The sequence below is a fragment of the Euleptes europaea genome, chromosome 3, assembly GCF_029931775.1.
Source record: "Euleptes europaea isolate rEulEur1 chromosome 3, rEulEur1.hap1, whole genome shotgun sequence".
NCBI classification, from domain to species: domain Eukaryota; kingdom Metazoa; phylum Chordata; class Lepidosauria; order Squamata; family Sphaerodactylidae; genus Euleptes; species Euleptes europaea.
The window spans coordinates 35,822,660-35,845,509 of NC_079314.1; the positions used below are offsets into that span (position 1 = coordinate 35,822,660).

Here is a 22,850-nt window from a genome sequence, read left to right on the forward strand (position 1 = left end):
TCTTACCACAACACTTTCACCCAGTTCTCCTCTGGGTCATTCAGATGTGCATTGGCAAACTGCAGACGGGCCTGTACATGTTCTGTCTTGAGCAAGGGGACCTTGCGGGCTCTGCAAGATCTCAGTCCTTCATGGCGTAGTGTGTTACCAACTATTTTCATGGTGACTATGGTCCCAGCTGCCCTGAGATCATTGACAAGTTCCCCCCGTGTAGTTCTGGGCTGCTTCATCACCGTTCTCATGATCATTGCAACTCCACGAGATGAGATCTTGCATGGAGCCCCAGACCGAGGGAGGTTGACAGTTAGGGTTAGGGTTGTCACCTTCTCACCAAGCTGCTTGGCAATAGTCTTGTAGCCCAGTCCAGCCTTGTGCAGGTCTACAATCTTGTCCCTGACATCCTTGGACAGCTCTTTGGTCTTGGTCATGGTGGCTAGTTTGGAATCTGATGGATTGATTGCTTCTGTCGACAGCAGAACCCTAACCCTAACCTGGCTGGTTGACAGGGGATCAAATACTTATTTCACTCATTATAATGCACATCAGTCTCTGACTTTTGTCTTCTGGGTTTCTGGGGGTTTTCCTGTTGTTATTCTGTCTCTCACAGCTACAATAAACCTACCTTTAAAATTATGGACTGGTCATTTCTTCGTCAAACGGGCAAATTTAGCAGGGGATCAAATACTTCTTTCCCTCACTGTGTGCTGTTTTGCTGAACTAATGTAACATTGAGTTTACATTTGTGCAGATAAAACACATAGTTTACAAGCATATGTGGAAGTATTTAAAAGGATTTCTTCAGACAACACATAGTTAAACTGTGGAACTCTCTGCCCCAGGATGGGGTGATGGCTGCCAACTTGGAAGGCTTTAAGAGGGGAGTGGACATGATCATGGAGGAGAGGGCTATACATGGCTACTAATAAAAATGGATACAAATCATGATGCATACCTATTCTCTCCAGGATCAGAGGAGCATGCCTATTATATTAGGTGCTGTGGAACACAGGCAGGATAAGGCTGCTGCAGTTGTCTTGTTTGTGGGCTTCTTGGAGGCACCTGGTTGGCCACTGTGTGAACAGACTACTGGACTTGACGGGCCTTGGTCTGATCCAGCATGGCCTTTCTTATGTTCTTATGAACACTCTTTGAACAGTAAAAACAAAAAACCACCTTTATAGACAGAGTGACATTAGCTCTCTATGTCATTAGATGGCCAGGGTAAGAAGTCGAGAGAGTTAAATCCTACTTATTTAGAGAATAACTTTCCTAAGATTGCTGCACATTGAAACTGCAAGCTTCATATCCACATCCATAAAGTTTATTAACCTGCTTATTTATTGGAATTGTGCTGGATCCACAGACTTGTAACTGTATGCTGTGAAGTCACAACAGACTCACAGCAACCCCAGGACCATGGGGTTTTCAAGGCAAGAGATGAGCAGAGACAGTTTGACATTGCCTTCCTCTGCATAGCAACCCATGTCTTCCTTGGTGGTCTCCCATCCAAGTACTGACTGTAGCCAACCCTGCTTAGTTTCCAAGATCTAGACAAGATTAGGCTAGGCTGGGCTCCACAGACTTCTCAGACAAAGCAAAAGCTAAATAAAATTTTTTATAAAGAGCAGGCAGAGACAATTATCTATGTGCAGACCAACTTTAATTCAAGCTGTGGCTGTCCTGCAATACTGCAGTTGCATAATGCAAAGCAGGAACTGATGAGTACAGAACATTTTTTAAAATTTTCTAGTTCCTAAAGCAACATAGATTTGAAAGGGTATGGGGAATACCCGGTCTGAAAACAGAGGAACAGGCCAGAGAAGCTGGTGGCGAGCTTGCACGCACTACCTAGATTTTTGCCACTCCTTAAGATAAGTGGAAGCAAAACGCACATTCAGCATTTTTGGTACAATGTTTTTAACAGCATGGAGTTCAACAGCCATGGCTTGTTTCGAATTCCTTGCCACAGAGAAGGTCCTGGAAACAGTTCACTGCATATTTTGTGCAGTCCTCCCTCCCCCCCTAAAAAATGAGCACCACTGCTGATTCAGCCCCATCTTTGGTCTAGTGCAAATACTCCTTTTGAAGAGTGTGTCTACTACCAGTCATAGAACACAGGAACTTTGCTTCCTCCTTCAGGTCTCAGAGCACCACCTTCTGGTCGCTTCAGAATCAGGAATTATTGGCTTGCTTGGAGTTTTCTGAATTTCAAGATTGCCCTTTTGCCACTGAAAGGAGTTCGTTTGGACCTTCTCTGTCCAGACATGGATTTGTGGCCATCAAAGCCGACTGCTATCAGGGTGCACAATTTTAGCATCATCTTGCATGAAGTCTTCTGCCTACCCATTTATTTTTAAATACGAAGACAGTCTTAAGTAGGCCCCGCTGAGAATCCATGTCTTGAATCCAGCCACCTTTTTTGGTTGTCTCCCCCCATACTGCAGTTCCTGTATTATACACCTTTCATCCATGCAGGTCCCATGATTCCCACCATAGCCTTTTGGTTGTTCACAATGGGATCCCTCCTCCTTCCCTTCTTTTTTTCACCAGCAGAAAAGCTGGATGGATCTGCCCTTATGAATGCATTTCTTAACACAATGCTAAATTCAAGCCCAGTAGGACCTTAATGGCCAACAAGATTTCCAGGGTGCAAGCTTTCGAGAGGCACAGCTCCCTTTGTCAGATACAAGTAGGAATGGAGATCTGAGTCCTTATATTCCTGTCAGAAGGTGAGAGGGATGTTGCAAAGAAGGCAGGCAAAGGTACAATGCAAAATGTCGCTTGATTAGATATGGGGGAGAAATGTTTAGGGGTAGGAAATGCAGAAAATTAACATCTGTAGTGAGTTAAGAATTCTATGTCATTCAGCCTTAGGAGTGGAGGGGTCCATTGTTCTGAGTGAACAGATCCAGCAATCCTCTCCAGCAATCCCCCTCTTGGATCCCTTTTTTCTACTGGAGACCAACAGGGCTACCCACCTGAAACTGTCAGGAAACAGTCATCCTATATAAAGGGTAGGCAGTATGGGTAGATGTATTGGTCTGTGTGCTGCCAACAGAACTGGAGAGACTAAGGTCTCATCTTTGAAACACCCCTCTCACCTTCTGACTGGAATATAAGGCCTACTTTTATCTGGCGAAGGGAGCTTTGACTCTCAAAATCTTATACCCTGGAAATCTTGCTGGTCTTTAAGATGCTACCAGACTTGAATCTTGCTCTTCTACTGCAGACCAATACGGCGTCTGAGACTTAATGCCACCTTTCCTGAACTCATGAATATAAAACAAAGTATGCTGCTTATCAGAAATATCTCACCAATGGAACAGGAACCAGCTGCACCTGAAGAGAAATTTTAGACTCTTCAACAGGGAATAGAATGAAGGACTTTTCCATGAACCCTATTCACATGACATCCGTCCACTGTACTAGTATTTGGGTCACTGCCTCTAAGATTTAGAAATCAACAGAGCTCTAAAAAGCTCACCTTGGCCACAGGTACAAACTAAGGTGCATTCACAATCCCCACCATTTTTTCCATGGAGGGAGTGTTGCAAAATGAACGCTTCAGCACTAAGTATTCTTGATTCTGGAACAGGCAAGTGACACGGCTGTTCGTGGCTGCGGCACACAAACTCTCTCCTCTTCCTCCAATGTCAGCGGCAGGGTGAAGCCCGCTTCCACTCTGCAACCCTCCTGCGTTCTCTTCCCAGATTCCATTTGCAAAAGTAGCCACAGCCTTCCTCCAATTTTCACACTTTTGTGGACCCGGCGACAAGGGAGAGAGACACATAAGGCCAACCCACCAAAGGTGCTAATGATTTTTGGCACTGGCTCTCTTTTGCCGGCTTTCGGAAGAAGGGTACGAGATGTGCAAACAACAGGTCGAAATGCGCACAACTGATGATTTGGAAAGTAACCAGACCTAGACAAAGGGGATGGCCATGGTCCAGTGACAGAGCCCACGCTCTGCATGCGGAAGGACCCAGGTTCAATCCCTGCCATCTGCTAATCGCGGATGGGGTTAGGTAATGGCTGCCCTCTGCCTGGGACCCTGAAGAGCCACAGCAGTTAGTGTAGTCAATTTGGAGCAAAACGGACTGAAAGACTTAGTACATTGCAAGAAGAGCTGTGAACTCCGCGATGGACACAGAGCACACGCTTTGCAGGCAGACACTCTCCCGGCTTGACAACCAGACACCTTCAGCGCTAGGGATGCCCCTTCTCAGCTCAGGGCTCTGAAGCACTGTTGCCAATGTGGCATACTGGCTACAGTGTTGGACTGGAAGCTGGAAGATCCAGGTTTGAATCCCCACTCTGCCAGGGAAGCTTACTTTGTGACCCTGAAGCTGGTCATGCACACTCAGCCTAGCCTACCTCGCAGGGCTGTTGTTAAGGATCAAATAAGAGAACGGTGTAAGTCACCTTGTGTCCCCATTGGCGAAAAAGGTGGGGTATCAAAGAAGTCAATAAATCGTAAGAGCAGATAATGCTGCGCTAGGCTGACCCGTTCAGCTGATGCAGTTTAAGGCAGTTTCTAACATACAGCTGATACAGTTTAAGGCGGTTTCTAACATACATACGATCATCAGATGAAAGTCACCCTCTCTCATCCGGTAAAGGGAACCGTCTCCTCCTCCAACACACTTTGATACATTAATGGCTTCAACCAAATTATGAGCCTAGAACAAGGAAAACTGAACACCCAGGGCATTTCCTCTCATCACCTGCTTTGCCCCATAATCCCATCTGTACAACAGGAGGATAACCACATCATCCTACCTACAGTGGAAAAGATATTTTTTAATTGTACAATGAAGTAAAAGTTTTCCCACATCATCTTTCCCTCCCTCTTAAGGTTCATAAATTACAACTCCGACAAGTGTTAACAGTCTGCTCCGAGACAAAAAAAACAAACCCTCCCCCTCCAAAAAACAAACAAACCCCCCCCTAAGTGTCTTCAGTTCTAAATTTTCATCATGAAGAAAAGCGTGACCGCAATGCTCCTCCACCACTCGCCATGTACAGGAAGTGCCACGGGCCTTCCTCTGTACTGTTCTCGAGCTGAGGGATCCAGAGGAAAGGGAGGCCAACCCTTTTCGCAGCGGCTGGCTCCGTGCGCTTGGCAGAGGCCCCGGGGCACGCTGGCTTCTTGCTGGGAGACGGTGCATCCTTAACACGGGCCCTTACACGGCTTGGATCTCTGAAGAGACACTGTCCAAAGGCTGCCAGTGGCATTCTATCAAGGCGTCGTAGAGCTCCTCGCTCTGCTCCATAAACTGCTTGTTGGCTTCGCTCACCTCCATCTGGGGCATTGGATCTGGAAAGGAAAGGAAGCCTACATGAGTGAATCTCGGGTGGATGCAAGCGGGGGTCTCAATTCAACAAACCTAGAGAGGGAGTCTGAATGCCATTTGTTTACATACTTCATTTAAGCCCTCCCTTTCACCCCAAGGAGGACCCAAAGAAGTGTAGGTCTTTCTCCATTTTATCCTCACCTGTCTGGTAGGAAGGGCCGTGGCTCAGTGGTAGAGCATCTGCTTGGCATGCAGAAGGTCCCAGGTTCAATCTCCAGTTAAAGGGACTAGGCAAGTAGGTGATGTGAAAGACCTCTGCCTGAGACCCTGGAGAGCTGCTGCTGGTCTGAGTAGACAATACCGACTTTGATGGACCAATGGTCTGATTCAGTATAAGGAGGATTCATATGTCAGGCTAAGCGTGTGAGTGGCCCAACGTCTCTCAACAAGCTTCCATAGCAGAGTGGGGATTTGAACCTCGTCTCCCACATTCCTAGCCTGACATGTTAACCACCACACCATACAGGCTCTTTGAAGCATTCTGACAAAAGGAGTTACTGTCAGCAGTTATGGAGATACTCCGAAGCCCTTTTTTAGATTCAAGGAGGACCAACCAGGATCAGATGAGCATGCCTATAATATTAGGTGCTGTGGAACACAGGCAGGACAATGCTGCTGCTGCAGTCGTCTTGTTTGTGGGCTTCCTGGAGGCACCTGGTTGGCCACTGGGTGAACAGACTGCTGGACTTGATGGACCTTGGTCTGATCCAGCATGGCCTTTCTTATGTTCTTATGAGTTCAGTTGTGTCGCCCAGACCATGAGCAAGACACTTTCAGTGCACAACATTTTGTCTTGCCTGCCACCTGCTCCTTTGGTCACACTTACGTTACTGACTCTTGACAGCTGTTCAAACTGGGAAAGGCCAGTGGGATTTTTGTCCCCACAAATAGAATGCAAGGATTATTACTATTAATAATAATAATAACCGACTTATGGCAATCCCCCATAGGGTTTTCAAGGCAAGAACTGAGCAGAGGTGGTTTGCCATTGCCTGCCTCTGGATAACAACCCTGCTTTTCCTTGTCGGTCTACCATCCAAGTACTAACCGTGACTGACTCAGGTTTAGCTGCTAGTCCGGGGTATTCAGGATGCCTACCATCAAATTAAGAGAGCCAGCATGGTGTGGTGGTTAAGAGTGGCGGACTCTAATATGGAGAGCCGGGTTCAATTCCCAACTCCTCCACATGAAACCTGCTGGGTGACCTTGGGCTCTCTCGGAACTCTCTCAGCCCACATGGAAGCAAGCAATGAATGGCAAACCACCTCCAAATGACTCTTGCCTTGAAAACCATACGGGGTTGCAATAAGTCAGCTGGGACTTGACGGCACTTTCCACCACCACCATCACATCAAAATTTTAAAAGCAACGAGAAGGTAGTGAATCCCAGTGTCTGTCAAATTCCTGCAAGCTCAATGTTAGGCACTGGAGAACATAGACCCTGCCTGTCCCGACAGTGCCATGGTAAGCAGAGTTGCAACCTTCTGAGTCTCTTGAGATCAACGGGATTAGAAGGGTGCAACTATGCTTCCCATGGCACTGTGAAAGTGTAAAGCCTGCTAAGTGGGGTGCACCCAATCCAATTCAGAACTAAACACACACCATACCCGATTCTGGCGGATCCCAAATTCTCCCCCCCCCCCACTATGCCCCATTTATTCATCAACATGACAGTATTCCTAGAGCATTCTGCTGCTCCAGGATGTCTCTGGAGCACACCCTGCTACCTTTAGGGGGTTAGCGGATGAAAGCCAAGTGCTATCTCTACACACTGAATTAAAATAAGCAAACCTACCTTCTAACGCATCTTCGCCAACCTCTTCATAGGTCTGCAAGAACAAGAATGACAAAGTGGTGAAGGAATCAGGCGCGTTGGGTGTTATTTTACATCTGTACATAACTTGCAGAATTGGCTATAGCTACAGGCAAAACGCTAAGAAGGCCCTTTCCCACTAAGTGAGAAGCCTCCCTTCATCAGAGGGGAACCTCCTTGCTTAGCAGAAGGAAGCCTCTGCATATTCGATACACGTGCCCAGCCATTCATTACTATTAATGCTCTTCAAAGTAGATCCATACATCATATTTTTACTATGTATGTTAGCCCAGTTTTTTGGGGGGAAATAAGACAGAAAGCAAACGTTTCTATGCCACACTTCTAACAAACGGTTTTACAAGAAATACAACTACTTCAGATTTTAAAAGCTGCCTGAACCATCACTACAAATGAATTTACAGCAAGGACAGCTTTGAATTCGCTTAGAGCATTCATGCAAATAATGCTCCTCTATTATTCAGGGAAGTAGCCATGTTTATTTTATTGAGTATACATTTACCCTGCTCAGGGAGGTCGGTGTTCCTCCATTGTACCCTTATGCTTCCTTCAGTGGTAGAGAAAGTCGGCATATAAAAACCAACTCTTCTTCTTCAAAACAATCCGGTGAGGCAGTGTGATGCAAGGAACCCGCCACTGGCCCAGGCAGTAGCTGCACCCTCCAAGAGAGGACAAACAGAGGTCCTTGTGTCCCAGTACCATACATCGAGTCACCGGAAGCTTGAAAAGATGTGCTTCCACATCCCTGATAGCATGGCCTCACCCTAATCTCCTCATGCCTGGCCACACGGTTGGGCCAAGGGAACACAGGCACATGAGAGTGGAGGTTCTGAGAGTTGCGTGACTGCACATGCTGCTGTGGGACCCGAAAAGGGCCGCTATAAGGGAGGTGGGCTTGAGGCAGAGTTGGAAGCCGAGGAGCGCGGAAATTGCCTTCCTGGCATCCTCTTGGCGATACTATAACTGCAAGAGGCAGAAGAAAGGAACTGTGCCTCAGCAACTTGGGAGACTCTGCATCTTTGCACACCTGGGGTTAGGGGTTAACGCAGCATGGAATGGAAACACCTGCCCAGTCTGCTGTGACTGGCTGCCTTGATGCTTCCCCTGTCTGGTAATGATCCCTGTATACAGGCAGGTTAGCCTGAGGGTGGGGGTCTGGCCCATTCACAGGCTTCCCAGCAGTCTCCTGGGTCTCTCAGACTCTGATCTGACACTGAACCCACTGAATCACAGCATATGTCACCTATATGATGTCACTGTATGCACTGGCAGTCAAGAAGACTCCTGCCAAACTCTCATCCTGATGTTTAACATGCTGTTTGGGGACCACAGTCTATTGCAGCAAAAATAATATTAATAAATTGGAATCTTGTAGCATCTCGAAAACGAAGAAGCTTTTATCCTGACACAGGGGTAGCCACCCCTGGGATGCACGCCAAGAGCAGAGTGGCACATGGTTTTGCTAGGCACTTGGTGCTCAAGCAACCAAAGTACTGGGAGTACTGCTGGGGCCAGCAGAACAGGAGAAGGTTGCGGGCAAGACTTGTGACCGGTGCAGCCACCAGCTGAGTCAAAGGTGGATCTCTGAGATGCTGCTGGGGCTTGGTTTGCCCCAGGCGTGCCTGACAAAGTACAAACCTCACCTTTCTTCCCTTTTTGGTTGGCCAGCACTTGTAGCTTGCCCCTGCTCTAGCATCAGCTTCTGTAGACTACAGCCCACCTTCTTCACGTGGGGTGGATACATGCATCTGAAGAAATGGGCTCCAGTCCACAGAAACCTAAACTAGAGTAAAAACTGCTAGCCTCGTGGGTACCACAAAGCTCCTGTTTATTCCGCCTTAACCATAACTATTTTTAACAATTTCTCGATGTCCAGGCTGGCCTGCTGCAAAAACACTTCACTCCGCCTCACCTGCATGGTGTTTTGCGTGTAGCCATACTGCGGATAGCTGTAGCTGTAACTGCCTGTGTTCTGATCGTACCCCCAATGGGCATAATAGTTCTGATATTGCTGGTAGTACTGGTTGTAGTTATAGTTGTACATCTGATTGTATTCAACTGTCTTCAGCCGGTTACTTCGGGAAGAAAAGAAAGTTACAAACTTACTGGAATACGTACAGAGAGGGAGAAAAAAGCACAGAGAAGCAAGACCATTTAATCCACAACAAAATCTTGGGGATAGGTATGGTGTTGGAATGAGGATTTTGAAAACATCTGGGTTTATAATTACTGATTTTGTACAACAGTCATGACCAGCCCTCCAGCTGTTTCTGCCCTCTGCCCTTGGCCACTCCAGCTCTTAGCCTTCTTTCTCTCCCAACTTCCTGCCAGCAACACTCCCCCCCTCCACCTTGTATGATAGTCCCCATTCTTTGTAGTCTCCCTCCACAATGGTCCTTAGTTTCCAACACTATTTTCCAATACCTCTCTGTTCCTCTTGTATCCAAGCTTTTAAGAGCAGGACTCATTCACTCAATGAAATTGATTGAGGATAGTTTGTGGACCAAAGAAACTACAGTAACTAACTGAGTGTGGTGGAGAGGTTTGAGTGTAAGACTAGGATCTGGGTTCAAATTCCTGGGATAAAAATGTCCTCGCGAGATAATGTATGGCATTCACTGCTGTAAGATGTATCGAAGAGCTAACAGCTTAGTTGACTTGAAGGGGGATTTAGACAAATCCATGGAGGATGTATCTATCACAACAGATGATAGCCCGGATGGTGTTATAGAAGTCCACATTCAGAAGCAGTACCATTCAGAATAAGAGTTGTTATTTGGGGTGGGGGAAAAGATAGGAAACAACAGCAGGGCCTTGATCTTCCAGCCATGGTTATGAGCTTCCTAGGGGTGCCTGATCAAAAACAGGCTGCTGGAGAAAACAAAACTTTGGAATTCTTGTTACCTATCCTTTCCCTGGGTTTCCTAGTGTTCTGTCTACTCTCTCCCCTCCCCCCCAAGAGTACCCTTCCAACTTTTCCTTGCCCACCGACATAGCTCCTCCTACCTCTTGGCCCAACTGAGATTTCACATGTCTTCCAGGAAAAAAAATTTTTTTTTTAAAACCCTGCTCCTCCATGTAACTGCTCACAAGGTACTTTGTACGACAAATCTATAACAGGGCACTCACAAAATACAAAGAGTAAAGCCCAGAAAATAAGAAGTTCTTATTCTTGGTGGGCAGGCAGATTCAAGTGGCCCTTTTAAATTCCCTGTTCCCAGGCTGAGGGCTTAATAGCTAAGAATCTGCACTTTTATTTTTATATTTTACATTTTTATCCCTGTCCTTTCAAAGGGCTCACGGCGGTGTACAGAGTTTAGTTCTTCACTTCATTTATATGCCGCCTTTCTCCCCAAAAGAGTCCCAAAGGAGCTTATATCAATCTCCTCTCCTCCATTTTATCCTCACGACAACCATTTGAGGAAGGTTAGGGTGAAAGAGAATGACAGGCCCAAGGTCACCCAGAGAGCTTTCATGGGAAAGTGGGGATTTGAGCCTGGGTCTCCCAGATCCTAGACTGGCTCTCTAAACCCTACATCGCACTGGCTCTCCCTTGAACAACTGGCAAATGTGACAACAAGCATCTTGCCACAACATTACAGCATCTTACCCCATCAGCCTTGGGAGAAGAGGAGGAACCTTTCAGCTGAGGCGTAGCAGTTTTTAAGCCCAACAGTATCTTTTTTTTAAAAAAAAATAAGGTTTGTAATGGTTTTCCATACAGAGTGAAAGGAACACTGTCTCCGCTGATTCCTGTACCAGAAATCCAGTGGGACTAATGATACTTTTTTGCAACACATGACCCAGAAACAACATCTGTCGCTTTAACAGCTTCAGGGCAGCAAAAAAGGCTCCTTAACAATCCCCTCCCTGGAGCTGTGGTGGTTATGTTTCTTGGCCCTATTTAATTGTGCTTCATAAAAAGCCAAGCAAGTTCGGCCTGCTACGGTGCCCAAGGGAAAGGAATGGGGGGAAATTCTGCAGCACAACAGAGGAAGGCGTTCCTGTAGCTGAACAACAGATTGCTGCCCTGGAAACCTTAAACGGTCTCTTCATTAATGCTGGCCTCTCTATCCTACTCCAGCTGGCCTGGAAAGCATCCATTCTCCCTTGCGGGCATTGCATTTTATTTGAGCTACCGTGGGCCCTCTGTAGCATATCACAAGCTAAGCGCCATTGGAATATCTGATGTTCTATTTTATATTTTACTATTTTAATAAACCAATTAATCCAAATTGGTTTATATGTTTATGACATTTATCATATATTTATTATTCTGTGAGCCGCTGAGCCAACGGGGAGGGTGGGCCGTAAGTCCAATCAATCAATAAAGCAATTGACATGAGCTCATAAGAACATAAGGCCATGCTGGATCAGACCAAGGCCCATCAAGTCCAGCAGTCTGTTCACTCAGTGGCCAACCAGGTGCCTCTAGGAAGCTCACAAACAAGACAGCTGCAGCAGCTCCGTCCCACCAGTCTTCCACAGCACCTAATATAATAGGCATGGTCATCTGATCCTAGAAAGAACAGGTATGCATCATGACTCCACCCCAGTGGTCTTCACCATATGGGTAATGACCCTCAGATGGGACACAGAGTCCTTCCACTTGGATGCTTATGGAGATAGCGTATTTCTGAAAAGGATCTGCTGCACAAACAACAACGGTGCCATGCCAGCGTGGTGTAGTGGTTAAGAGCGGTGGTTTGGAGCAGCAGACTCCAACCTGGAGAACTGGGTCTGATTCCCCACTCCTCCACACAAGCGGTGGACGCCAATCTGGTGAACTGGACCCACCTCCCCACTCCCACACACAAAGCTCCCAAGAACAAGTTAGCAACCCTACACAAGACAGGATTCTAAGGCTGTGTTCAGACAAAATAAACAGTGGCTTATATACTGAATTTTTTTTTCAAATTCCAATATCCAAACGCAGAAGGTTCAACAAATCACAATTGGTTGGTTAGTGCAAAGCTAGGAATTCAAATAAGAGTTTGTAACTGGTTTGTTAACCACAATTTGTACAAACTGTGATTTGTTGGGACATAAGGAATCTCCCAAACCACCGTTTATTTAAATATCTACACCAAGGCTTTTCTCCCCAAAGCATTCTTCCTCCGTTTGTCTTCACGACGATCCTGAGAGATATGTTAGGCTGAGGGAGAGTGACCGGCCCAAGGTCACTTAGCAAGCTTCCATGGCAGAGTGGGGATTCGAACCTGGGTCTGCCAGCTCCTAGTCTGACACTCTAAGCACCACATTACGCTGGACTTTGCCGAACAGTACATACCCTTGCATCTGCCTAGCCACAAAGGCAGCTGTATATTGAGGTTGCCCTCCCTCCCATTAAGCGGGGGGGAGACGAAACAGGAAGCAGACAAATTGGGATTTATAGCTTCTGCTGTGCCAGACAAGCTGCATCAAGAACAACTTAATTGGGATGTCTGGGTGCAGCAGTGCTAGAGTGTTTTCATAAGCTTCAGGGCCATTCATAGAATCATAGAGTTGGAGGGGACCACCAGGGTCTTCTAGTCCAACCCCCTGCACAATGCAGGAAATTCACAACTACCTCCCCCCCACACACCCAGTGACCCCTGTCATCTTCCTGAGAAGATCTCCTTTCTGTGTCTTGTTCCTTTAAGTCAGGGGTCCCCAACATTTTTTGAGCCTTTGAGCCCCTTTGGGGGGGGGGCATCACCACGAAATATTAAGGAGTGAGGTTACGCATAATTCTAATAGTAATTAATAATAAGTCTTCAACATTTGAGGCAGAAGCTCTGTTTAACATGACACCTTTTAAAATGAAACTATTGTTTAAAAATATTTTCTTGAATATGCACAGCTTACCTTCAGTCACACAGCAAAGATTCTTGAGCTATGTTGGCAGCTACTTCCCAAACAGCTTTTAAAAAATCTGCACAGGCAATCAAAAGCCCTGCTGGGCAAAAGCCTCACCTGCCCCCACCAGTTTTCTAAAAAACACTTGGCAGGTGCCAGGAAAGGTGTCGGTAGGTGCCATGGTGCCTATGAGCTCCAAGCTGGGAACCCTTGCCTTAAGTAACGACACTTGATTTCAGCACAAATTACTAGGATTTGTCATTTACTGAAGATACCAGTATCCTGCTTTTCCAAAAAATGTCCAAAGCAGCATCCATATCCCACCATACTTAAAAGTTAACATTCACACCTTAACACACTTACGCTTTTGGTATGGCAATGCTCAAGCGTATCGGTTTGGAACCAAGACCCACGGCGCCCTGGCATTCCACCAGCGCTCTTTTCTGTTCCAATTCATCTGAGAATTTCACAAAACCATAGCCCCTGGTCAAAAGTCAGAAACAGCGTATTAAAGAAAGAGTAACAAATCGCCTTTCAAAAATGTCAGAGTATCATTTTTTTCCATTCCAAATGGCTGACCTGTTAAAATCTCATCCCTGGCACATTCCTTAAAAGATAAATACAAATTCAAGAAAAATCCAGCAATCTTGAGAAGACCCACCCTGGGTAGCTAGGAATCCATGCTCTAATTGGAGGATCCCTCAACTGAAAAATAAAAAAAAACAAGATTCTGTTGTGAAGCAGGCTTCAGGCTTAACCCTGGGAAAAGTGGTGTCAAGTTAAAGTCAAATGAGGGAGGACAGAAAAGAAAGAGTGACAGACTTTCATTTTTAAAAAAAAAATTCTGGGACTAAGATGTAGACCCACCATATCCAGAGGACAGCTTGCGTAACCTTCAAGAAGATTTGCAGGATCCAATGCCATTTATTTATTACTATATTTATCTCTTGCTCTCACACAAACAAAATATAGATTCTACCAGTGCTGTAAACTATGGAGTTATGTCTTCCCAGATCTCGTTTTTCTTTCCCAACTTGACAAAAAGAAAAACCAGCCGCCCCCGCCCCCCCCCGCAACTCTCACAATTATCAAAAGCAAAAAGTAGAATGCTTACTTGGAAACACCCGTCTGGTCTACAACAACTTTGCCACCCCTGCATGATGGGTATACTTTTACGAAGAACTCATATATCATCCCATCGTCCACATCCGGGGAAAGATCTCCCACAAATAGTGAATATTCTGGGCTAAAGAAAAAGGAATATATTGTCAGGGAATCGTAACCACGGACAGTGCAGGGGGAGCCTGATGTCCCTTATAGAAACGGTGTGGAACCTCCCCTCTGAATCAGGAACACACATACTTTTTACAGGCAAAGTCTGAGCGTTTGGTCATACCAGTTTTGGCTCAAAGTCGACAACATACATGCTACAACACTCCCCACCCCACCAAAGGATTACTTGCAAAATACCAAGCAGCGCCACACTTCTTTAATGCACATAATGAGAACTTGTGTAGTTGTTAAGAGTGTTGGAATAAGACCGGGGAAGAAGAATTGGTTTTTATATGCCGACTTTCTCCACCACTTAAGGGAGACTCAAACCAGCTTACAATCACCTTACCTTCCCCTGCTCACAACAGACACCCTTGTGAGGTAGGTGAGGCTGAGAGAGCTCTAACAGAGCTGTAACTTGCCCAAGGTCACCCAGTTGGCTTCATGTGGAGGAGTGGGGAAACAAATCCAGTTCACCAGATTAGCGTCCACTGCTCATGTAGAGGAGTGGGGAATCAAACCCGGTTCTCCAGATCAGAGTCCACTGCTCCAAACCACTACACCACTCAGGCAAGTCCACTCAGTTATGGATCTCTGTATGTGACTCTGGCCCTATTTCTCTGTCTCTCGTTCTATCAAACCTACCTCACAGAACTGTTCTACGAAGACTGAGAAAATTACCCTGGTTAACTAAAGGGAAGACTAGGGTTGTTGTTTTTTCCAGGTGTACTTTCAAGAAAAAAAAGGAAAAAGGGTTATCTTAAATTTACATACAAGTTACAGCAATATACAATATATATTCTCCTATATAACCTTTTTGTTGTGTGTGGGGGATCATCTTACACTCAGGATAATTTTCCATTTGGGTAAACAAAGCATGTATACCACCCTGAACTCCTTCAAGGACAAGAGGAATAAAAATATAATATAGAGATATAGTATTTGGCTTACCTGTTATCTGGCTGCTTTCCGTATGTTGCGTAGTTTAATTTAAATCGCTTTGTCTGAAACCAAAACAAAGCAGAAGCTGATAACGGGTACGCCAGCACTCCCGCTCAGTACATACCTATGATCCTATATATCAAATATATATCAAAAGATGGGATGTACAACTCAATTTAAAAGTCAATATAAATGAAGCAAAATAACAACAGCACTCTGGACAGGTGGAACCTAAAAGAAAATCCACTCGCTGGCAGAAAACAAAGGCTGGATTCAGGCCACCGTCTTGCTGCTCTTCCTAAACACTCAAGGGCTTAGGCTTCTAGGAAGAGATACTTTCACAACAATACAGCTGTTGAAAACCATTTCTGATCCCTGGACCTGAAAAAGGAGCCGAGAGGGCATTCCCAGCTGTAAAAATTTGAAACAGGGCAATGAAGTTCAAGGTACGTCTAGTCAAGAGGTATATAGCTGCACTGCTCAGTGGGCTTTGAGAGGTACCCTGGAAGTTACACTGCTCTGCAAAAGAGCCAACATGATGTGGTGATTGAAATGTCAGACAAGGATCTAGGAAATCCAAGTTCGAGTTCCCACTTGTGCTATCGAAGCTTGCTGAGTGACCTTGGGCCAGTCGAATGCTTCCAGCCTAACCTACCTCACAGGGTTGTTGTGAGGTAACATGGAGCTGCTTGGGTCCCCACTGGGGTGGAAGGTGGGATATAAATATAAATAAAGTAAATAAATAAAATAAATAAACACATGAAGCTGCCTTATTCCGAATCAGATCCTTTGTCTGAAGAGGTTAGTATTGTCTATTCTTCCTGGCAGCATCTCTCCAGGGTCTGAAGAAGAAGCTTTTGGGCATCTACCAACTACCTAGCCCTTTATTACTGGAGATGCCAAGGACTGAACGTGGGACCTTTGGTATGCAAAGCAGAGGCTCTGCCATTCAGCCATGATCCCCTCCTGTGCAAAGTGCTTTCTCCTAAGCACCTGATTAATAAGGTAAAGGTCCCCTGTGCAAGCATCGAGTCATTCCTGACCCATGGGGTGACGTCACATCTCGATGTTTACTAGGCAGACTTTGTTTACGGGGTGGTTTGCCAGTGCCTTCCCCAGTCATCTTCCCTTTACCCCCAGGGATCACATAATTATTCCCGACTCTAACTGGTACTACAGGTCCGTACAGCCAGTATTATAATCCCCAAACTAAGGAGGGAGCTGAGGCTGAAAGAAATTGGTTAGCCAAATGCTATTCAGAAAGATTACGGCAAGTATCCCCATGGGTTTGAATTACTTACAGCTCATGCTCTTATCCAGTACATCAGACCATCATGACACCTGCTTATTTGGAGAAGGGGCACAGGACTGTCACTTGATGGAAGTTTTAATGTTCTTAAATTTTATTTAGATGCAACTGCTCTGGCTACCTCACTTGTAAGAAAGCTCCATCCATTCCCCGCCCCCCCCCCCCGGATTATTCGTGCCATCCCCACGTCTGGGCAAACAGGCGCCTATATGGAGTTCAGTAGGACTTGCCACCAAGCGTGCACAGAATTTCACCCTGATCCTCAATTATTTAATTTACTTACAGGTGTGGCACCAGGAAGAGGTTTGCCGTTGATTTTATGTAAACACTTTTCAGCAGTGGCTAGATCAGCAAATTCTACAAAGCAGTAGCCTGCCGGAATCCTGGAAACAAAGAAACATCTTGTAAGATTCAGGCTTAAAATTGGCATTGGTAGGAAAAGTTGTAGATGGATGTCTGTGGATTTAAGGCAGTCCTCATTGTATTTATTGTGTCATGCTAACTGCGCTGTTCTCTAATTGTGTAGTCTAATTTTATTATACTGTTTATTGTATGCAATATGTTTCACAACATAGTTCTTAAATCTTGTAATCCTGCTTTAATGTCTACATCAAACTGTGCTTTTAATGCAATCCTCCTTAATTTTGTTGGCTGAATATATTATACTGTTCTTACTGCACTGTTTTCCATTGTAATCCTCCGAGTCACAGCAAGATAAGTAAAGTAAAATAAACAAAACAGAATACTTCAGATACAAAGGATGTGGCCAAAGGGCTAAAAAGGGGTCAATTTACTTTAGACATTACCCCAAATCCAAGCCCCTCTTTCCCCCCTTGCAACAAATGATGATCAGGCTCAGAATGGCTCTGAAATAATTTTGCTCTCATGTTGGTTGTATTCAGAGACGAGCACAATCCAAGGTTTGCGGTGTTGGCTTACTCAGATGTCACAACATACTGCAGTTTTGTAACTAACTAGGAAGTCTTCGGTTTCCACACCATATGTGAGGAAAGAGCACCCGTGAGACTCAGGGCTTCCTGTCTGGTTGTCATCACGAAAACAGCCTTGATTTATTCATGACGCCTGAATATTGTCAACATAAGGCTCTCGGATCCCACTTTCCAATTTGCTTCAATTTCAAAAAGAAGTGCATTTCTTAAAAAACTTTTGCCACCTAGAACTCCTTGAAAGCTCCATACACAGCCATGGATGCAGAAGCATCAGGATGTTCTGTGGGGAACTATAGACCAGGGCTCCCCAACATGATGCTCATGGGTGCTCACTAGTACTTTCCCTGGCATCCAGTGAGCTTTTCAGAAAGGGGCAGGGCTATTGTAAGGTAGGGCTTGTTATTGGCTCCTCTCATTCAAAGGAGATAGTTTTCCATGGCTGCAATAGCACCTGCAGCCATTGGAGACCTGGTAAGCACCCAGACTCTCCTTAGTCAGTGCGTTGTTCCATTCCCCCTTCTCTTTCTCCTTTCTTCCCATCCCTTTGGGCTTTGCTTCATTTCTTTTTACTCCCTATTAGAAATTATTTTGAAACGCAAGGAGGGAAATATTGCATTTGGCTCAACTCCTGCAGCAGCCATTTGGGTTTCACACCACCTCCTGTGCCAGTCATTTTGGGGTGCTGCTTACCGCCTCCTCCCAAAGGTGCCCTGCAGGCTCAAAAAAGTTGGGGACCCCTGCTGTGGACAATGCAGATAACATATACTAAAAGACAGTTGCTCAATCTACAAGGAGTTGCCTATGTAGCCAATAAACTACACAGCAACTGGGACAGATGCTAATAACAGTTAATTAGAAGATCTGCTTGCAGTCCGTAAACCTGTGTTGACATGAAAAGGTCTTTCACAAGAGCCCAGCTAATCAGCACTGCTTAAAAAGTGGAGACAAGCAACTCTTGATGTATTTTTGGGAATCCTGAGAATTTTACCTATTGAGAATATGTTTAGCCTTCAAAGTTAGAAAGAAAAGTTTTTAAAAACAACAAGAAGGTCTGCCTGCGTCTTTAAGAATGGATCATTTAAAAAAATGATCCTTCCAGGTCATCTCATCTGGAAACATGACTTGGGAAGCTGATGACAAAGGCAGGCAAATTCCAATCAGAATCAATCAAATAATGGTCCAGTGTTTTAAACAATGACTCATTCCATCTAACACAGAGCTGGCTATTGTGATTATTAGGCAACATAAACCAACTAGTGTTGGTACCTGCCTAGGGCCCCGAGGTGCTCAGAAGAAACACGGGCATAGAAATATTTTAACTACAATAAATATCACATTCAAGACACTGAACACTTCTTCTTGACCCTTATCTCAGGCCCTCAGTTCACATACTCCTGAAAAATGAAATAAGCCTGCAATTCCTTTGGATCCTGTAATTCCTTTACACTAAACTGGATCCTGTGACCGCCCCCGCGCCAAGTATTTCTCCTTCAATAAAGGAAGTCTTTCTCCATCAGAGGAAAAACTTAGCAGGAAAAAGTCACAGGATCCGCCCACATGGATACAAAAGACTGGTCAGTTTTGTAAACGAGGCAGTTATAACACAGGGGTGTACAAAGGAGGGCTGGCATCCAGTCACTCTATGGCAGAGCTCTGCTCTCATGTGGAGGATTTTAATCTCCAATTAGCAGCATCAGTGACTCCATCTCCCTACACATTTCTCCCAAAGGCTGGGGTCATCTGTAGCAGCAGCTCACAAGGTACTGTGGTCTGTCACATGAAGAAAATGTGGCTCTTTTGCAATGGACAAGCAGAGGTGCACAGGGGAGAGCATTTAGACTTCACCCAAGGTGTTATATCTGCATATTTCTACCTTTGGCTCCTGTAAGACTGACTATGGAAGGAGCCGTTCATACCCACCTTTGGTCTTAGATAATATTGTGATGGAATTGAAAAGGCAGATCACTTCCTACACAAAGGCATTTTTGGCTTCAAGCATGGTTTAACATTTGTCCATAGATATTAGAAGAAGGGTTCTGCTGCATCAGACCAGTGGACTATTCAGTCCAACATCCTGTCTAACACAGAAACTGACCAGTTGCATGGGAGGGCTAACAGACAGGTCACAGAGACCAAGGCCTTCTTTCAATATTGCCTCCTAGCACTGCCTCTGATTGTGGAGACTCCCTTTAGTCACCACGACTGATAGGTATTGATGGACCTATCCTCCACAAATTTATCTAATCTCCTTTTAAAGCCATCTGTGGCTGTTACCGCACTAGGTATTCCCAGCAATGTATTAAGAGTTTGAAAATGTTATAAAAAATACTGTTCGCACTTTGTTTAGCCCCTTTAGCTGTGAAGACGTCTTCCAACCATTTTTTAGCCGTGGCATCCAAAAACCCTTTTAAAGCGATGTTTTTTATAACATTTCCAAACTCTTGATACATCGCTGGGAATACCTAGTGCGGTAACAGCCTGTGCTTGCGGCGATCGCTACATCCTTTGGCAGTGAAGTCCACATTTCAATCAATCGTTGAGTAAAGAAGTACTTCTTATTGTCTGTCTTGAATGTATTGTCTATCAACTTCAGTGGGTGCTCTCAAATTCTAGTATTTTTGGAGAGGGAGAAAAATTTCTGTCTATCCACTTTCTCTGCCCCATGCATAATTCAGTACACCTCTATTATCTCCCCCCCCAAGTTAAAAGAATCCAAATAGTACAACTGTATATGTTACATGAACAATAACAAATTTTATGTTGTTAAAGCAGTAACATTACTTTATGATACAAAACTAAAAATTGCATATATTTCAATCCCCACCGCCAGCATTTTAACTTTTTTCTCCAGGCTTCAGCAGTTCTGGAAAACATCACATCTCTAATTAACCGGGTAGTAAATAAAATAGAAAGTAATTAATACCCTGTCAATCTATTCCGAATGATTTTGACACTCAGAACAAGCTCCCCCATCGTGGCGAAAGCTCTTGAAATGAAGTTCTCGTCCATATACGGTTCCAGCTAAAGAAAATAAATAAATAAAATGAGACAGAGAAAGCTAACAGAGCAAAGCACGGAAAATTGTACTGTTACAACAGCTAGGCTTCATTCAAAACGGTCTAGCAGTGCTAAACCTTCAGGCACCACGGTCTAAAAAGGCATGCATGGGTACACCTGTTGAAGTTTGCCAAAGTCTGACTCTTTGAAGATGACTGGAAAGGCAGGGCAGAAAAGTCGGATGAACTACAGAGGTTTGGCACTCCTAAGCACCACAAACGTGGCTGAGGGGTAAGCAGAAAAGAGCAGATGGAATGACAGTATGAGGAAGTTCTGTGGTTTCTGGCAAAACCAGAGTTCACATGCCACAGCGATAAATAAATTACTGGGTATTATAGCCAACGGTGAAATACTATGCAAAGCTACTCCAATCTAAGCCTGCTGAAACCAACTCAACATAGGATTTGGCTCTCCCCCGTATTGCCTTCACAACAGCCCTGTATGTTAGACCAGGATGAGTGAGAGCATGAGTGGCTCAATAGTACCTGGTGATAATCATGGCTGACTAAGAATTTGAACCCAAGCCTCCCAGATCCTAGTCCAACATTCTGACAATTAGGTAACACTGGCTTTTCTGACCAATATCAAAAGTTCCATTAAATACAGCACCCTTCCCCCTTCCCACTAGGCCTAGCAGATGCTTTTATGGAAGTTCACAATGGAGAATAGTTCCAGATGTGTCATTCTGTTAGTCTGCAGCAGCAGCAACAAACATAAGGCCAGGGGCACTTTAAAGAGTAACACAGCTAATTCCAGCATGAACTTCCACGAGTCAGCGCTCACTTCTTCAAGCAAATCAAGAGTACCACTCATTGCAGATATATTTACATCAGGTGGTAGAAAAGTTAAAGCGGGGAGATGCTAAGAGGCCAGTTCGAAACAGCCACCGGCATCTGACAATGAGCTCTGACTCACAAAAACTTATGCTAGAACAAACTTTACTAGTCCATTTTATTCAACAAGGAGGAAAGAATCATGCAGGTGAGCCTGAAAGGGAAAGGATAAAAATAAATACAAGGCAGGAAGGTAACAGCTCCCACTAGGGTCACCAACCTCCAGCTGAGGCCTGGAGATTTCCTGGAATTACAATTGATCTCCAGATGACAGAGATCAGTTCCCCTGGAGAAAATGGCTGTGCCGGAGGACACACTCTAGTTTTATACCCCGCTGAGGTCCCTCTCCTCCCCAAACCCCAACCTGCCCAGGTCCCACCCCAAAATCTCCACGAACTTCCCAACCGCAAGACGACAACCCTAGCTCTCCCCGGCCGCAATACAACAATTAACACTCAGAAGGTAGAAAAGAGCAAGAGTCGAGTAGCACCTTAAAGACTAACAAAAATATTTTCTGGCAGGGTATGAGCTTTCGTGAGCCACAGCTCACTTCTTCAGATACAAGCTCATACCCTGCCAGAAAATATTTTTGTTAGTCTTTAAGGTGCTCCTGGACTCTTGCCCTTTTCTACCACTGCAGACAGACTAACACGGCTACCCACTGTGAATTAGATTCAGAAGGTAGGCTGCCTCTGTAACTGGAGGCTCCGCTCCCCCCCCCTCTAAACTCAGAGCATCAGGCTGGCCTGAAGCCCTCCTCCCGAAGCCATCTTGTGGCAGGGAATTCCGCCAGCCAACCAACTGCCCGTCAGAGGGGGCCGAAAGAGAGAGGACGATCGCGGCCCCCAACTGAGCCCCCTCACCCCAGGGCGAAATGCCCCGGATGTTGCCAGCTTTTGCCCAGCCGTGTGTGCGCGTGTGTGTGTGGGGGGGGTCCCCTATCGCCGCCTTTCTCGGCCACACTCACGTCGCCCATCCACAGGCTCGCGGCCATGCTGCTCCCGCGGCCCAGGGCGGCGGAGGGAAGGGGCGACGGGGAGGCCTCCCTTCTCAGCCCCGCCGCCGCCTCTTCCGCCTCGTCCTCACGGGGTTCTCCAGCGCCGCGGCCCCTGGACTTCCCCTCCGGCGCTCGCTCCCTTCGGAGGCGGCCGCTGCTTCCCCGCCGCCGCCGCCGGACGGAAGGAGGGAGGGAGCGAAGGAACGGGCGGCCTCGGCTGGAGGTAGGCCTCGAACGGCGCCCACAGCGACCCCGGACGTGGGGAGGAGCAATGGCAGCCTGAGGCGGACGGCCGTTGGGCGGGGGGGTGGGGTGAGGAAGGATAACGGTTGGGACAAGCCCGAATGACAGGTGGAAGGAAGGTGAGGGAGGGGAAAGAAAACTGACAGAAGGGGAAAAAACGATAGAAAGCAAGAAAGAAAAGGATGGAAGAAAAAGACAAGGGGGAGAAAAAAAGAGAACGAATG

The 22,850-nt window shown here is 45.8% G+C and overlaps 1 protein-coding gene across 2 annotated transcripts; it reads right to left on the reverse strand.

The window, feature by feature from the left end:
* Positions 1 to 5,172: 5,172 nt before the first annotated feature.
* Positions 5,173 to 22,507, reverse strand: TRNAU1AP (tRNA selenocysteine 1 associated protein 1). Of its 2 annotated transcripts, none has more exons than XM_056846748.1 (9): positions 22,354 to 22,507; positions 20,420 to 20,517; positions 16,830 to 16,929; positions 15,247 to 15,299; positions 14,138 to 14,269; positions 13,387 to 13,506; positions 9,098 to 9,260; positions 7,150 to 7,183; positions 5,173 to 5,317 (listed from the first exon to the last, which is right to left on the reverse strand). In XM_056846748.1, the coding sequence occupies exons 1-9, from the start codon at positions 22,378 to 22,380 to the stop codon at positions 5,184 to 5,186; spliced, it is 861 nt and encodes a 286-aa protein (XP_056702726.1). In that variant the 5' UTR covers positions 22,381 to 22,507; the 3' UTR covers positions 5,173 to 5,183. The 2 variants fall into 2 exon arrangements, with proteins under 2 accessions (XP_056702726.1, XP_056702725.1); XM_056846747.1 differs by having other exon boundaries at positions 5,173 to 5,335.
* Between the last annotated feature and the right edge of the window lie 343 nt (positions 22,508 to 22,850).

Excerpts from the sequence above, each read along its gene's own strand:
- TRNAU1AP (XM_056846747.1), bottom strand. The coding sequence starts at position 22,380 with ATGGCCGCGAGCCTGTGGATGGGCGAC. Across the intron at positions 16,930-20,419 it reads ATTCGGAATAGATTGACAGG|GATTCCGGCAGGCTACTGCT; the intron begins GTATTAATTACT and ends CTTTGTTTCCAG. Across the intron at positions 14,270-15,246 it reads GGAAAGCAGCCAGATAACAG|CCCAGAATATTCACTATTTG; the intron begins GTAAGCCAAATA and ends CTTTTTCTTTAG.